The sequence below is a fragment of the Ictidomys tridecemlineatus genome, chromosome X, assembly GCF_052094955.1.
Source record: "Ictidomys tridecemlineatus isolate mIctTri1 chromosome X, mIctTri1.hap1, whole genome shotgun sequence".
Classification (NCBI taxonomy): Eukaryota; Metazoa; Chordata; class Mammalia; order Rodentia; family Sciuridae; genus Ictidomys; species Ictidomys tridecemlineatus.
In genome coordinates, this window is record NC_135493.1 from 25,051,431 (window position 1) to 25,066,486 (window position 15,056).

Consider the following 15,056-nt stretch of genomic DNA (forward strand, 5'->3'; position numbering starts at 1 on the left):
TTTTACTGCAGAATAGAATATCACAACTTCTTTTACCTAACTGTATTTTAATATCCACTGATAACTTCCACAATTACCACTTCTCCCAGTCTCCCTCAACACTGGTAATCATTATTATACTCTCAACTTCTGTGAGATTGACTTTTTTAGATTCCACATATAAGTGAGATTGTGCAGTATTTGTCTTTCTGTGCCTTACTTATTTCATTGAGACAATAACTTCCACTTCCATCAATGTTGTTATAAATAACAGAATTTCATCCTTTTATGATGGAATAGTATTCTGTTGTAAATGTAGCCCACATTTTCTTTATTCATTCATCAATTGATGGATATTTAGATTCCCATCTCTTTTTTAAAAAAAAATGTGAATTTATTTTTTTAGTTTTAGGTGGACACTATATTCTTTATTTTATTTTTATGTGGTGCTGAGGATCGAACCCAGTGCCTCACACATGCCAGGTGAGCACTCTACCACTGAGCCACAACCCCAGCCCCTAGATTATTTCCATTTCTTTTTGTCCTATTCAATTTCTTTTTTCAGTGCTTTATAGTTTTCATTATAAATATCTGTCACCTCTTTGGTTCAATTTATTCCTAGGGAGTTTATGTTTGCTTGTTTTTGTTGTGTTTTATTTTGTTTTTTTAGTTATTGGAAGAGGGGTAGCTTTCTTGATTCTTATTTCTGATAATTCACTATTGATATATTTTAACACTTGTCTGTCAGCTTTCTATTCTGCAGTTTTGTTAAATTTGTTCATTTATAATAGTTTTTGGAGGCAACTTTTTGTTTTAACTATATCCATTGTAAGGGTCTGGCGAAGCGTCGGAGTAAGAGACCACACAAGAGACTGGCTTCATGCAATTGGCAGGAGGGAGTTTATTGAACCAGCATGCTGGGGCTCAAGGCTCACTCAGGAAGGGAGAGCAGCCCAGAGCCCAGAGCAGAGGTCAAGCAGAGCTTAAGTACACTTTTTGGGGAGGACGGGGGGGCTTTGCATACATCAGAACAAATCATCATGAGGCGCGGGAAAATTGAACAACAACTCTGAGACATAATTAATACATTCATTGGTGGGAACAGTCTGGGCAGGGGCGATTGGTCACTTCTAAGCGGGGTACACATTCAAACTGATTGGTTTTAGGGCCTCAAGGACTACGTGACATACTACACAGAGTCCCAGGTTATTAGACAACCAGTGGAAACAGTGGAAATATACTGGGCAGTTCCAGTATTGTCCTAACAGCTACAGGGATTACAGGTTCTGGGGGTAGCAGAGGAATTTTAACAATACCTAGTCTTTCACTTTTTAACTCAGGCCCTGCAGCTTGGAAACTTTATAATGTCTGGTCTTTTACACTTTAACTCAGGCTTTGCAGTTTAGAATCAGCTTAGAAATTTTACCTTTACACCATGTGGAAACAGTGACAATTTGACCTCCTCTTTTCTAATAAAAATAGCAATGTTGGCAAGGATATGGGGAAAAGGATACACTCATATATTGTTGGTGTGACTAAAAATTAGTACAACCATTCTGGAAAACAGTAGGGAGATTCCTCAAAAAAACTAGGAATGAAACTACTATTTGATCTAGTTCTGTCTCTCCTTGGTATATATCCAAAGGAGTTAAAATCAGCATACTACAGTGACACAGCCATGTCAATGTTTATAACAGCACAATTCACAATAGCCAAGCTATTGAACCAATATAGATGTCCATTAACAGATGAATGGACAAAGAACTTGTTGTGACATACACACAATGGAATATTACTCAGGAATAAAGAAGAATGACTATGACATTCACTAGTAAATGGATGGATCTCAAGACTATCATGCTAAGTGAAATAAGCCAATCCCCCCAAAACAAATAGCAAATATTCTCTCTGATATGTGGAGGCTAACACATAACAAGGGGAAAGAGAAGAATAGAAGTTCAGTAGATTAGACAAAGAGGAATGAAGGGAAGGGGAAATAGAAATAGGAAAGACAGTGGAGTGTATCTGACATAATTTTCCTGTGTACACATATGAATATGGAGCAGTGAATTCTATTATTGTGTATATCCACAAACTAGGATCCTAATTAGAATAAGATATATTCCATGCTTGTATAAATATATCAAAATATATTTCACTGTCATTTATAACTAAAAAGAACTAATAAAAAAATTAAAATGTCTGCTGGGAAGTGCCTCTCAATCAAACCTAGGAGAGGGACCTAAGAGGCTTGGTAAAAAGAAAAAAAATCCCTAGGAAGTCACACAATTAGAGTAGCACAGAACTAAAATCATGACCTCCCACCTCTTTTTGACCTTCCCTTTCTATTGAATTGCAAAAAAAACAAAGAGAATTTTGAGTTAATTGCTCACCATTAACTTCGACATTACAATAATTGATTTGTACCTTTAATCACACTGTATGTTTAATGAGAAGAGAATAAATAAAACTCAGTATTTTACACTTGAGCAGAATAGCCTATACTGTGAAGCCTCAGTTGGTGTATGAATAGTTTGGACTTGATAATTGTGTATGATTTCATTATCACAAAGAGGTCATTCACTACCAAGAAAATTATTGGCAGAGTTTATTTTAAAATAACTAGCTCTTTGAAAAGTCAGCCAAATTCAGACCTATAACCACAGAAGTCATTCAGCAAAAAGTTTTCAGTATAATTGTGAATGCTATATAGTCTATACTTGTCACTAACATGAAAATAGAGATTATTGTGTTTTAGAGTCCAACCTTGCAGGAGACACCTGCTACCAAGTCCATTTTCTCCAAGTTAGAAGAGTAACATCAAGTTTTTATTCTGAAATAAACATGTTGGTGAGGATAATGATAAAGATAGTTCTCATTACAGATAGTTCTCATTTGGGTGGTAACTATAGCATTCTGCTTTGAAATATTTACCATCTGGAGTCCAGTTCATTTTGTGGTTTGGTACATCAAGTTTTGTTATTCTGACCCAATAAGTCCCAATGCTTTAAAAGGAATAAAATGTAGCATGATTATGTCTGCATTTATAAAAAAATATAATAGCATTTAAAATAATTTAAAATTTTCCTAATACCTGCATTTTAGTGTTCTTTATTATTTTTATATTTATATGGCACATTTATAGCTATTTCAAACCAGGCCAATATGACAGACTGAACAACTTTTCATAACAAGAAAAATTCTAAATGAACAGAAAATTTGGATGGCAGAAGTAAAAAGAGAACTGGACCCCTTGTTACTTTCAATCTCACTTTACATATCTATCCAGATATGCAGAAATATAAAAATAAATTTTAGTCAATTAGAATAGGTTAAGAGGAATTTTCTGGATTTAGTTTGATGAAAAACTACTTCTTCACTGCTGAATCTTAGCGTATTTTTTAGAAAAGTTTTACAGACATAGTCTATTTCATGTATGTTTTATATAGTTGTATACACTTATACAACACTGGTGTCTGATGATTTGTCAGTAGAAGTTACACTTACTTCAACAATGTATCAAGAGATGCTACATATTCTTTAGAATATGAGCCACAGACAGATAGAAATTGGATAATGTATCATTTTCTATTTATTACCCCTTTAGGTACAGTGGGTCATAATGTAGACAAAACACTTGGCTGGGGTTGAACACAACAGAACACCTGCGAGAAAATTCTGTTAGCCATTTCTCCACCTTTCAATGTTTTAGGTTAAAAGTCCCAAACACTGAGTTTTATTTGAGAGTGTGTGTGTGTGTGTGTGTGTGTGTGTGTGTGTGTGTGTGCGCGCGCGCGCTAACACACATGCACACAAGTGGAATACTACATATCTCAGATATGGTTTGTCATTGAAATACAATTGAAAATTCTGGAGCTTCATAATTTTGTGAAATAAAAATGATTTAACTAAATAGAGAAGCCTCTCTTCAAAGACCTAGTTAAATCTTACAAATATGTATAATAATTTTATACACATCTCATAATTTTAAAAGATTTAGTGTCATGTCATTTAAAATACTAAAAAGTAGAAATTCTATAGAATAGTGTGAAGGCATATGCAGAAAAGTTTATTTTTAAAATGTAAACAGCCTATAAAATGGTTTTATGGTCCCCTGACCATCAAATTTTGAACCAGTTAGCTCAACTTTTTATAGCTAGTGCCAAAAAAGAAAGGAAAAAAAAGAAAGAAACCCACAAGATTCTGCATTTGTCCTCCTTTTAAGATACTTTGCTTACCAAAAATAATCCCTGTTCCAGGATTACAGATTTAACATTTCATACCAGCCAGCTGGTTCAAAATCATGGGTCAGTGTTAACAAGTAAGGGCTGCAGATAGGTATGTATGTTTTCTTAGCTAGTTCATGCTTTGCTGAAGGGGTTTGGATGATATGTGTCACGAACAGTATATACAACTTGATTAGTAAATGCGCCTTTTAAACTTTGCTGTCTTTAATTTTACTCATGTCTTTTTGTATATTGGAATATGAATTTTGTACTGCACATACTGAGATATCCAATGGCTTAACTAGGTATATGGTGCAATCCACAGAATAGACTCACAATTGAGATACCAAAAGAGAGAAATAAGTCTGTATTCTGTTCTATAAATATCTTGAGGAGGGGTTGGGGTGGTGACTTAGTGGTAGAGTGCTTGCCTAGCATGTGTAAGGCACTGGGTTCAATTCTCCAGTACCACATATAAATAAATAAAGATCCATTGAAAACTAAAGATATTTTTTAAAAATCTTGAGGAATTATTATCCAAAGTCAGAGTTCTGGTCTTATCACATAAGTAATTAATCAGTTACCACTGAATTAGGAAATTACTACTAGGCTACATTTACTGTCACAGGAAAGAGACATGTTTATGGATTTGGGAATGCCTATTTTTTTCTCCCCCTTAGAAGAGCTAGTGTTTCTGTACCAGAAGCTAGTTATACAAATTTTAAAAAATCATCCCACTTTTCCTATAAGTGAAAGTCTTGATAAACATTTTTTGGATGCACTATGATAACAGCATATTTATCCTTAACATTTTTGAAATCAGCTTTAGCCAAATCACATAAATCATACCAGGAAAGGAGTTGCCCAGGAAAAAGTCAGAATAAAATTCTGCAAGTTCATCAATCTTTTTCTTGGGCTATCTGTTTAAAAGTGGCATTTTCTGTAGGGAATAACAGAATATAAGTGAAAATATTTAATATATAAAGTCTATTTGTCTTTTAACATAGTAACATTTTAAAACTTGGTTTGCAGGAATAACATCACAGTCACTGAGGTCTTGGAACTGTATATAGTGATTTATCTAAGAAAACAAATAGTAAGGTTGACAGTGGACTAGTGCTTCACTAAAAATAAAATACCCTAAAAAACTTGTTATTGTTGTGGGGGTTGTTACCCATTTATATGGCCTAGGTTCATATAATTAACTTTGTATTTGTACTCACAAGCCCAATTCTACTCAGCTTTAAATTTCTGTATGTCTCCTTATTAAAATTCAGCCCTTCATGCATTTTGACCTTTTCAAGAAAGCCAGCTTCATAGTGAATTGTGATGCATTAGGAAGGTAAACATATTCAGTACTTGTTATTCAATGGGTTTGGATGTAGAAAGTCATTGTCAATAGGTTAATCCTTTTGTACAGACAGTTTCTTTGGCTAAGAGGCATCTTAAGCAAATAAAGGTTTTACCAAAATGCTAATTTTTGAGTATTTCTGTCAACTGTCAAAGAATAAGGCCTTAACATTGGCTAAGTGTAGTTTATATTCATTTCCCACCAGCAGAATTTCAAAAAGAACTTTAGGGTACCTAAGTCTAGTCAAAGCATATTTGTATATGAGTTCAAAAAACTATTAGAGGGCTGGGGTTGTGGTTCAGTGGTAGAGCACTTGCCTAGCATGTGTGAGGCACTGGGTTTGATCCTCAGCACCACAAAAAAATAAACAAATAAACAAATAAATAAATAAAGGTATTGTGTCCATTTATGACTAAAAAAATTTAAAAAATCATTAGAATTTTCACTTTGGTTCAGTCATCTACTTTTATATAATTTTGATTAATCAATAATGGAACTATCTAATTCAGAAATATATTCAGAGATAACCAATATAAAATAGAATTATAATTATGTCAAATTTGGGATTCATAAGTTTTTCTGATACATGTGATTGTCAAGTAAAAAAACAAATCTGGACCTATATAAAGAGAACCTTCATTCAAAAACACTATTGCAATAGGGAAAGAGGGACTATTAAAATAAGGATAATGCTCTGACTATAAAACTTCTCAAAATTCAGACCAAAAACATGACTTTTATTTTGTTTTTTTTAAACAAATAACTTAAATATTTTATTTGCAACTAAGCTTGTTAACACTATATAGTGAAAATGTACAAAGAATAATGTTGCAGTTTTTGGTTAGATTTAAGTCAGACATTCATTAGTAAGGAATCTTCGAATGTGAATATTCCAGAAATTTCTCTAAGACATTTGATCACAACAACTGTCTCTGAATATTACCTTACTTTGGAAGGTATTGGCATACATTTGAATTAAACTCAAAAATTTTCAACGTAAGGCATAATTTAAAAAACTATTCTATGTTCAAACTAAAACAATTTTAATAGAACTTTCCTTTCCAGAAACAATAAAGGAAACTAGGTATTTTGTAAAATGTGGTCCTGAACAAGTCACAGTAAAAAATAAATGTATACTTAACTCCACCTCCTCAAAACAGAGGCTACTCTCTGCTCTGCAGCCTTGGAAACAAGGTGAAGAACAGCCTATAAGCAACTTCGGGTGGGGGGGGGTTGCCAAAACAAAGCTTAAGCAGTTGAACATGGATACCTCAGAAGAATTTGAGGGAACTTGACCAAAAATCTGAATTGTACTTTTAATAACTAATACAAAGGAGAAGTGTTTCCTCCCAAATAGCAGTGCTGCTGGGGCCTGGCCCAGTCCGTTGCTCACCAATACTATATTCCCAAGCAAATCCCAATGCTTCTGCTCCAGGAGAGACTGTTTCCCTTTAGAGGTTCAGTGTCCAGGGAGCTCTTTGATTGTATGAATGAGGTGAGCAGCAACTCCACGGAGTATTTTAAGGCTTGAAGTCAAAAGATTTTTTTTTTCTAGTACGACTTGATAGAGTCTATGTGTCAATGACCTGTCTCCAGTTTGTTCTAACTTTTTACCACACATTTGTAGATCTAGGACTACAGACCTTTGTGATATCATCATAATCACATCTAATGTCCATCCTAACTTATGATTCTTATTCTGTGCCTGGAATCAGTCCATGTATTTAACAATAATACCTACACATAAAACAATCCACTGTTACAATTTATATGGTCACAAAATATTAATGATCTTCTATAGACCAAGAAAATGTTTTTAACCATAATTGTCGTGCATCAAATTCACAGCAGAATCCCCAAGATCAAAAAAAAATTGCACAATACAAATAATAACTTAAAATATACATACACACATATGCACACACTCCCACACACACTTCTTACAGAACTGTGCTTGGGGAAACTCCATTTGTTGAGTGCTATTGAAGGCATATTTTACTAAACTGCTGCTCCAGGTATTTTTGTTTGGAAAATCTATCACAGTAGGGCACAGCTGTTTACTGGATGAGCAGAAAAGAAAGATATGCTTGTGGCAACCAGAAGTTTTAAGGTATTTCAAGTTGTATAAAATGGACCTGCAGAAACGTTTAAGTGTTCTCAGGATGCAAAGTTTTGGAGCTGAAATGTGATATCAAACCAGTTGCAAAAAGTGTACAGCAGCCATCTCTTGAGGTCAAACTTGGTACCCAGATAATTCAACAAAGCTTCAGGATACAGAGCTTGTTGGTATTGCCCCTTATTACCTCATAATCTTGTTACTGCTGTTTACCAGTGTTTACTTGCTTCCCCAACTGCTGAAGTATAACACCAAAGAAGCATGCCAACACAAGTGCTTTATTAAAGGACAGCAGAAAAGACTTCTCCCCAGAGGAAGAAAGGGACCTGAAAGGCAGAATCCATGGAAGGGGGAGGAATTCCCTTGTATAGCTAAGCTTTTCCACACTCTTTTGTTTCCCTTTATCCTGCAGTGATAGAATGCAGGTGGGAAGCCCCAAAAGGTGGGAAATACGTGGACTGAAGGAGTAATCTGGGCAGGAAGGGCCTGGGGTGGTTTGATTAGCACCTCTCTGTTTGCTGGGAGCTGCTTCATTAACAGTTCCTTAGGGTGGATTCCTGGCCTTGGGAACATTAACATTTCAATTTCCCCAAGTGCAGCTCTGGTTTCCTGGATTCCATTCTCAACAATGGCTACCGTTTTCTTTGTCTCACTCGATATTAAACCCGATTTACCTAACTTCACTAACTACCTATCTGTAAATCTGGCTTCAATCTGATCATATGAGAATTTCACAAAAGATTCATACTGTTCTGCTACTTTGGTGTTGAGGATTTGCTCATACTCCTTCAGAATTTTATCTTCATAGTCTTAAAAGCCTCTCACATAGTATTCTAACTTGTGGAAGGGTAAAGGTGGGTTGGTCCTTCATCCAGGAGGAATTTGGAGAACCAGGTGCTGATAATGCTGAGGAGTTGTTACCACTGTTTACCAGTAACACGTCCTTGTTTCCCCAATGCTGAAGTATAACACCAGTGGGGCAAGTGGAAAGTAGAAGCTTTATTAAAGGACAGCAGAAAAGACTTCTCCCCAGAGGAAGAAGGGGACCTGAAAGACAGAATTCAGGGAAGGGGGAAGTATTCCCTTTTGTATAGCTAAGGTCTTCTTTCAGCTTTTCCACACTCCTGTCTTTTGTTCCCCTTTATCCTGCAGTGATAGAATGCAGGTGGGAAGCCCCAAAGGTGGTAGTTAGGTGGACTGTAGGAGTAATCTGGGCGGGATTAGCACTTCCCTGTTTGCTGGGAGCTGCTTCATTAACATTTCCTTAGGATGGGCTCTGGGCCTTGGAGACATTAACATTTCAATTTCCCCAAGTGCTGCTCTGGTTTCCTGGACTCCATTCTCAACAATGGCCTCCATTTTCTTTATCATACTCGATATTAGACCCGATTTACCTAACTACACTAACTACATATCTGTAAATCTGGCTTCAGAGTGAGGCTGGCTTTCTGAAGTACAAGATTCATTCTGATTGAGAACAACTTCTAAATGTCTCCACCTCTGATAACGACTATATTCTTGCTTTATGCTCTGAAAATTTTGCTCCAGTGCCGCTCGCAGCCAGGTGGGGAGGGCTGCTGGAGAGTCCGCAGTGGAGTCTGCATCTGAAGTGGAGGCAGCTGCTCCGCATCAGGGGTCCTGAGGCCCAGAGTGGAGCCGGGCAGAAGGGTGCAGCACCACCGCTTCAGGGAACTGTGGCTCAGCAGCGCTGCCTGGAACTCCACGGACAGCTTCAGCTCTGCCCCACAAGCCAGGCCACAGAGGGGCCAGGGGCCAGGGCCCAGGGGTGGCTGCTGCAGCCCAAGCTCCGGCTCCTCAACGGGACTCACAACCACCATCCCCCCATGACATTTACAGGGAGGAGAAAACAAGGGCAAAAAAAGAGCAAGATTCAACATTCAACAGTTCATTAGGGATCTTCATTTTTGTGGTTAACAAATTTTTCAGAAGTCATTAAGGAAAGGTATTATGGGCTATAATACCCAGATATTCTCTCAACGATTATTCTGGATATTTAGGATGATATTAACATTTAAGACAGTAGACTGTGAGTAAAATAGATTGATCTAATCAATTAATGTCTCAATGATACCAAAAGATTGACCTTACCCAAGAAAAAGGAAATTTTACCATCCAAAGCTCTTAACTAGAAATATAGCATGAATTATTCCATGAATCTTGTTATGGTTTAGATATGAGGTATCCCCCAAAAGCTTACCTGTGAGACAATGCAAGAACGTTCAGGAGATATTATTGGTTTTTAAGAGGCACCCCTGTTGGAAAAAGGTATAATGGCAGCCACACCCCAAAAACCCCAACATGGCATCTGAGGAGCTTCTCTTCCTGCCTTTCCCTTTCCCACTGGTGCCAATTCTCCCACCAGTGCCAATATTCAAATCCCACTGCCAGGAAACCTTAGCCCCAATAAGAACTAACTTCTTGGGCTCCAGAACTGACATCTGGAAGAACTTACCAATAAACAGGCGACCCGTCATTTACCTAAGCCCTGCCACCTCTCCTTAGATCTATATAAGCCCACAGCCTTTTGTAATAAAGCGGAACCTCTCCAGTGATTTGTGTCATGTGGTGTCTTCCATTCTTAGTGCGCTGCAGCGTCTTTCAACCCCAATCAGTGAATTAATCCCCTCATAGGGATTAACTGAATGGTAACTGAAGTGGCACTTTGTGAACCCACTTTTCAGATTTTGTACATTTCATCCTCTATAACTCTATGAGCCAATTCTCTCTCTCTCTCACACACACACATACACACACACACACACACACACACACACACACTTGCTTCTGCTTCTCTGAAAAACCCTAGTGAGGAGTTAGTCCAAATTCTATGATTCTAATGTTGTTTAAGGTTAAGGATGTGTCAAAGTTAAAGAGTCCTGTGGGAAAAGAGAAGCTTAAATTTTGTTAAATAAAGAGGAATTTTGTACCCATTTATTAGTGGAGACTAATCATTTTTGTGACAACAAAAAATGGGAATTTACATGATCCACATCTGATCTTTTTTTGAGGTAATTGTGTTTTTAAATTGTTTATTTGTTCTTTTTAGTATGTACAACTTCAAATCTTGTGTTCTAGGTGTGTTAATCAATTTAGCATTACTATAATGAAATGACCAAAATAAACAACTTATGAGGAAAAAATATTTATTTCAAATCACCATGGAATTTCCATTCCATGTTCAAATGGCCCCTTTGCTTTGGATTTCTGATGAGGTAACCCATTAGTGGGAGTTTGGGGTGGAACAAACCATCTCATAAGCCAAGAAACAGAGCAAGACAGAAAAAGGAAGAGACCAAGTTCGAACAATCAATCTCCTTTTATGTTGCGACCTCAGTGGACCCCAGTGACCTAAAGACTTCCCTCTGGGCCCCACAGTACCTCCCATTAGTTTTGTCTACAGGACCAAAATTTTTAATTTTTAATTTTTTTTCCAATAAGCACTAATTTCAACACAAGAGTACAAAAATCTAATATCATCCAAATCCTACGAAGATTAAAAGCTCATCATTTGCTTTTACAAATTCTTTTTTTAAAGGAAAGTATTTTTCTTTAAAAATGGATACAATATCTTTATCTTATTTATTTTTATGTAATGCTGAGGATTGAACCCAGTGCCTCACATGTGAGGCAAGTGGTGTTATGCTGAGATATAATCCCAGCTCAGTTTTACAAATTCTGAAGGAAAAATTAAGTTTGAAATAGTAAACTACAGAAATAATGTTTAAATGTTTAAACTACTCTTTAGTTTTCAAGACCCTATTACTGACTTTGGCAAGTTTTATGCTAAATACAATGATAGTAGCATTCACATTGCATGACTTATCATAAGTTTTTGTGTTTGGGATTCGACCCAGGGCTGCATGTATTCTAAGTAGTAATAAACTAACAATGAGCTATACCTCAGCTCCTAATATTAACTTTTTTCTTCCCACTGAGCTAACATAGTTTATTACTGAACTGCATTTTCACTTTCACAGAGACATTTAAAGAGCTGCGACAAGTGGGGGAGGGAGGAGGAACAGGTGCCCCTCAATAGCCAAGACCCCTGGGACAGGTTTCCTGGACCTTAGCCCCAATAAGAACTAACTTCTTGGGGAAGGAGCATTAGGACGCCAATATCCAGGCACCAACTCTCCACCTGCACAGAAAGTCAGCAGCTCCTCATACATGAATACACACATGCTTAACAAAAATAGTATTTCATCTTCACAAGAAATAAAGGCTCAGAGTAGGGCCAGGCAGAAGGGCACAGTGCATCCGCTTTAGGGAATCGGGGCTCAGTAGAGCCTCCTTGAACACCACAGGCCACTTCAGCACCCCTGCCAACTCCATGGGCCACTTCAGTGCTGTCCACACGACATGCCGCTGAGGGGCCAGGGACCAGGGGCAGGAATATGTATAGCAGAGAGCCTGGAGTTGCCAGTGCTGTGCTGAGACCTGCAGGGATGAGACAGGACAAGGCTGTAGCCGAGGGAGGCCTGAAGGGGTCTTGGCCAGGTCACTTTGACCTTGGCAGCCCTGATGCTCAGGCTGGACAGAGGGGAAATATCTACCTGATCAGGCAAGAGAGGCCCTTCCAATCGGCCCTCCACCCACTGTCCTGCACACCAAGGTCTCTTTCCTGCCACTCCTTCCTGAGGTAGGGAAGACCCCAGAGTTCCTACTGCTGCTCCCTAATCTCCCCTTTAACTCTGGGGTGAGGTCCCTGAATCCCTGTACCTGATGGGCAGCCACCCAACACAATGATGCCACAGGATGATCTTGCAGGAAGTGAATCCAGCTATTCACTGCCACATTATTCCCATGGCATTTCACAAAAGTGTCCCAGCCGCTGTGGTCCTGGATCCAAGTCTCTAGGTTATCATTCAGGTTAAGTGGCCATCCAACTTGCGATCTGACTCACCAATACCTGCAGCTCCTTGTCTATGCTTTCCACGCACAGTGCTCCTCCAAAGAAGAAAAAGGCCACAATGCAAACCCAGCTTACTTGAGAAATATATCTGGGGCAACAGTCTTGGGCCCAGGTGGTCACTCGTTCATGGTCCTGGGAGCCAGGAAAGGAGGTGAAGGGACTAGGGTGGTGCTAAACTGCAAGGACCATGCTAGCTTTTGCATGGAGTACTTCCTGGAGCTATATTGTCCTCTCTCCAAGATGGGACTAGACTCTATGCAGAGGCCTCTGGAAAACATTCACACTAGGAGTGGGGACTTTGTCCAGGCCAGTGGTGGGGGAGGAAGTCCTGATTCTGGCTGCTTTATCCCAAGCAGCCTGAATTCCTAATTAGCCAAAAGTAGCCTCATTTTTAAATGGTTCTAGGGGGTAGAGATAGAAGAAATAGGGGCCCAGGTCCAGAGAGGGATGGGTAATGATAATCAACTCTAAGGCTAAAAACATCAAAACAAAGGCAATCTAGTCTTTTTCTGGGGAAGAGGGTCAAAAACCACACTTTCAGTCTTCATGGGACAGATTTGGGGAAAATATTGTAGACTTTGATGCCAAGATAACTGAGGTATGTGGGAAGGTAACTGTCAAAGAAGTGTAGTAGTTCTAGAAAACCAACTGCAGGAAACCAGGTATTAGGTCCAAAGCAGTGAAGGATGGTGGGCGTAGATGTATGTAATGAATGGTTCTCCTGGGGTAATGGTGGCTGGACAGAGCGATGTGGTGGGGCAAGGTGGGAGGGTGAGTGGGTGGTCAGGGTCTGGTCACTTCCAACTGAACAGCCAGGTCAGCAGAACCACGCCAGCCACAGTCATGCCCATCAGGAAATAATAGTTGAAGCTCTCTTGGTGCATCCGGCTATTCACTGCCACATTCTTCCCATGGCGTTTCACAAAAGTGTCCCAGCCGCCATGGCCCTGGATCCAAGTATCTAGGTGATCATTCAGGTAAGTGGCCATCCAACTTGCGATCTGACACACCAACACCTTCATCTCCTTGTCTATGCTTTCCAAGCACAGTGCTCCTCCGAAGGAGAAAAAGGCTACAATGCGACCCCAGCTTACCTTATCCCGGAAGAGTTCATCCACTACGTGTTCAAAAGTGTGATGTGCTGTCTCTGGGGTGAGGCAGAGCTCTGCTGTCATGTTAAGGACGGCCTGCCGGTACCGCCGGTCAAAGTTGTCGCTTGCCTCCCTCAGCGCTTGCTTCACTGCTATCATGGGGATCACGTCTGGGGCATCCAAACTCCTGTTATGGCCAGCGGCTCCACTCACCATGGGCCTGTCCCCCTGATGCCGGGATGGGTTGCTGTTGGTGGCATTGCTGGATCCCTCTTCTGATTCAGCCCTTTCTGGGCCTTGAACGCGGTTCTCTTCCTCATGGCTAAACTGGCTCCAGCTATATCCTTTCTGGGAAAGCTTGTAGGACAGAAAGTCGATCACAAGTTCCAGGTTCCTCTGAGACATTTTTAAAATAGAGATGGGCTCAACCAGTCCAATGTCCAAAACACGCGCTCACTCACTGAATCTGGTCTCTGCTTAATGATTCTCTTCTAAGATGAAAAGCCAAGATAATGTTCCTTAGACGTCCCCTCTGGGGCCGCTGCTGACTCTCTGGAGGAGCGTGAGATCTGCCGCGGGTCCGCCTAAGAACGTGGAGGAAGGCCGGGCTCAGGGCCCCTCACGCCGGCAGGCCTGAGTCGCCTGACTCCCGCTAAGGAGCAAGAGCGGGGTCGTTTCCCAATAAGGAGCCTCAGCCTGCAGCTCCGCCTGAGAGGATGGCCCGCTCTTTGTTGAGGTCCTAACTCCTCCACAGCTCCCGCGTCCTTCTCCTGGCGCCCTCTGAAGGATCTGGGTGAGCACCTGTGCTCAAACCCTGCACTTATAGAGCGTGCCCTCTCTAAGATGGAGGAGGCACGCAAGGTCGCAAGGTTGCCAGGTCACCAGGTCTCCAGGTTGCCAGGTCGCTGCACGCTGACGCAATACGTTCCGCACCACCCATGGACCTTTGGGGGAACACTCATCCAAAATCCAAATCATAGTATTAGGTAAGCAAGGGGAACAGTCCATATATCTCTTTTTTAATAGTTGTGGTTGGACACAATATCTTTTTTTTTTTAAAGAGAGAGTGAGAGAGGGGAGAGAGAGAGAGAGAGAGAGAGAGAGAGAGAGAGAGAGAGAGAGAGAGAGAGAGAGAGAATTTTTTTAATATTTATTTTTTAGTTTTCGGCGGACACAACATCTTTGTTTGTATGTGGTGCTGAGGATCGAACCCGGGCCGCACGCATGCCAGGCGAGCACGCTACCGCCTGAGCCACATTCCCAGCCCACAATATCTTTATTGTATTTATTTATTTTTATGTGGTGCTGAGGATCGAACTCAGGACCTCGCCTGTGCTAGGGGAGCGCTCTACTACTAAGC

The 15,056-nt window shown here is 39.9% G+C and overlaps 1 protein-coding gene and 1 pseudogene across 1 annotated transcript; both read right to left on the reverse strand.

The window, feature by feature from the left end:
• Window positions 1–8,359: 8,359 nt before the first annotated feature.
• Window positions 8,360–9,510, reverse strand: LOC101970516 (akirin-1 pseudogene; annotated as a pseudogene).
• Window positions 9,511–10,876: 1,366 nt separating this feature from the next.
• On the reverse strand, window positions 10,877–14,415 carry LOC101970798 (bcl-2-like protein 1). Its single transcript, XM_040288957.2, has one exon. It carries the CDS (start codon window positions 14,099–14,101, stop codon window positions 13,400–13,402), a length of 702 nt encoding a protein of 233 aa, XP_040144891.1. The 5' UTR covers window positions 14,102–14,415; the 3' UTR covers window positions 10,877–13,399.
• Window positions 14,416–15,056: the final 641 nt, after the last annotated feature.

Bases quoted from the DNA above. Each gene is read 5' to 3' on its own strand.
- LOC101970798 (XM_040288957.2), bottom strand. From the start codon at position 14,101: ATGTCTCAGAGGAACCTGGAACTTGTGATCGACTTTCTGTCCTACAAG.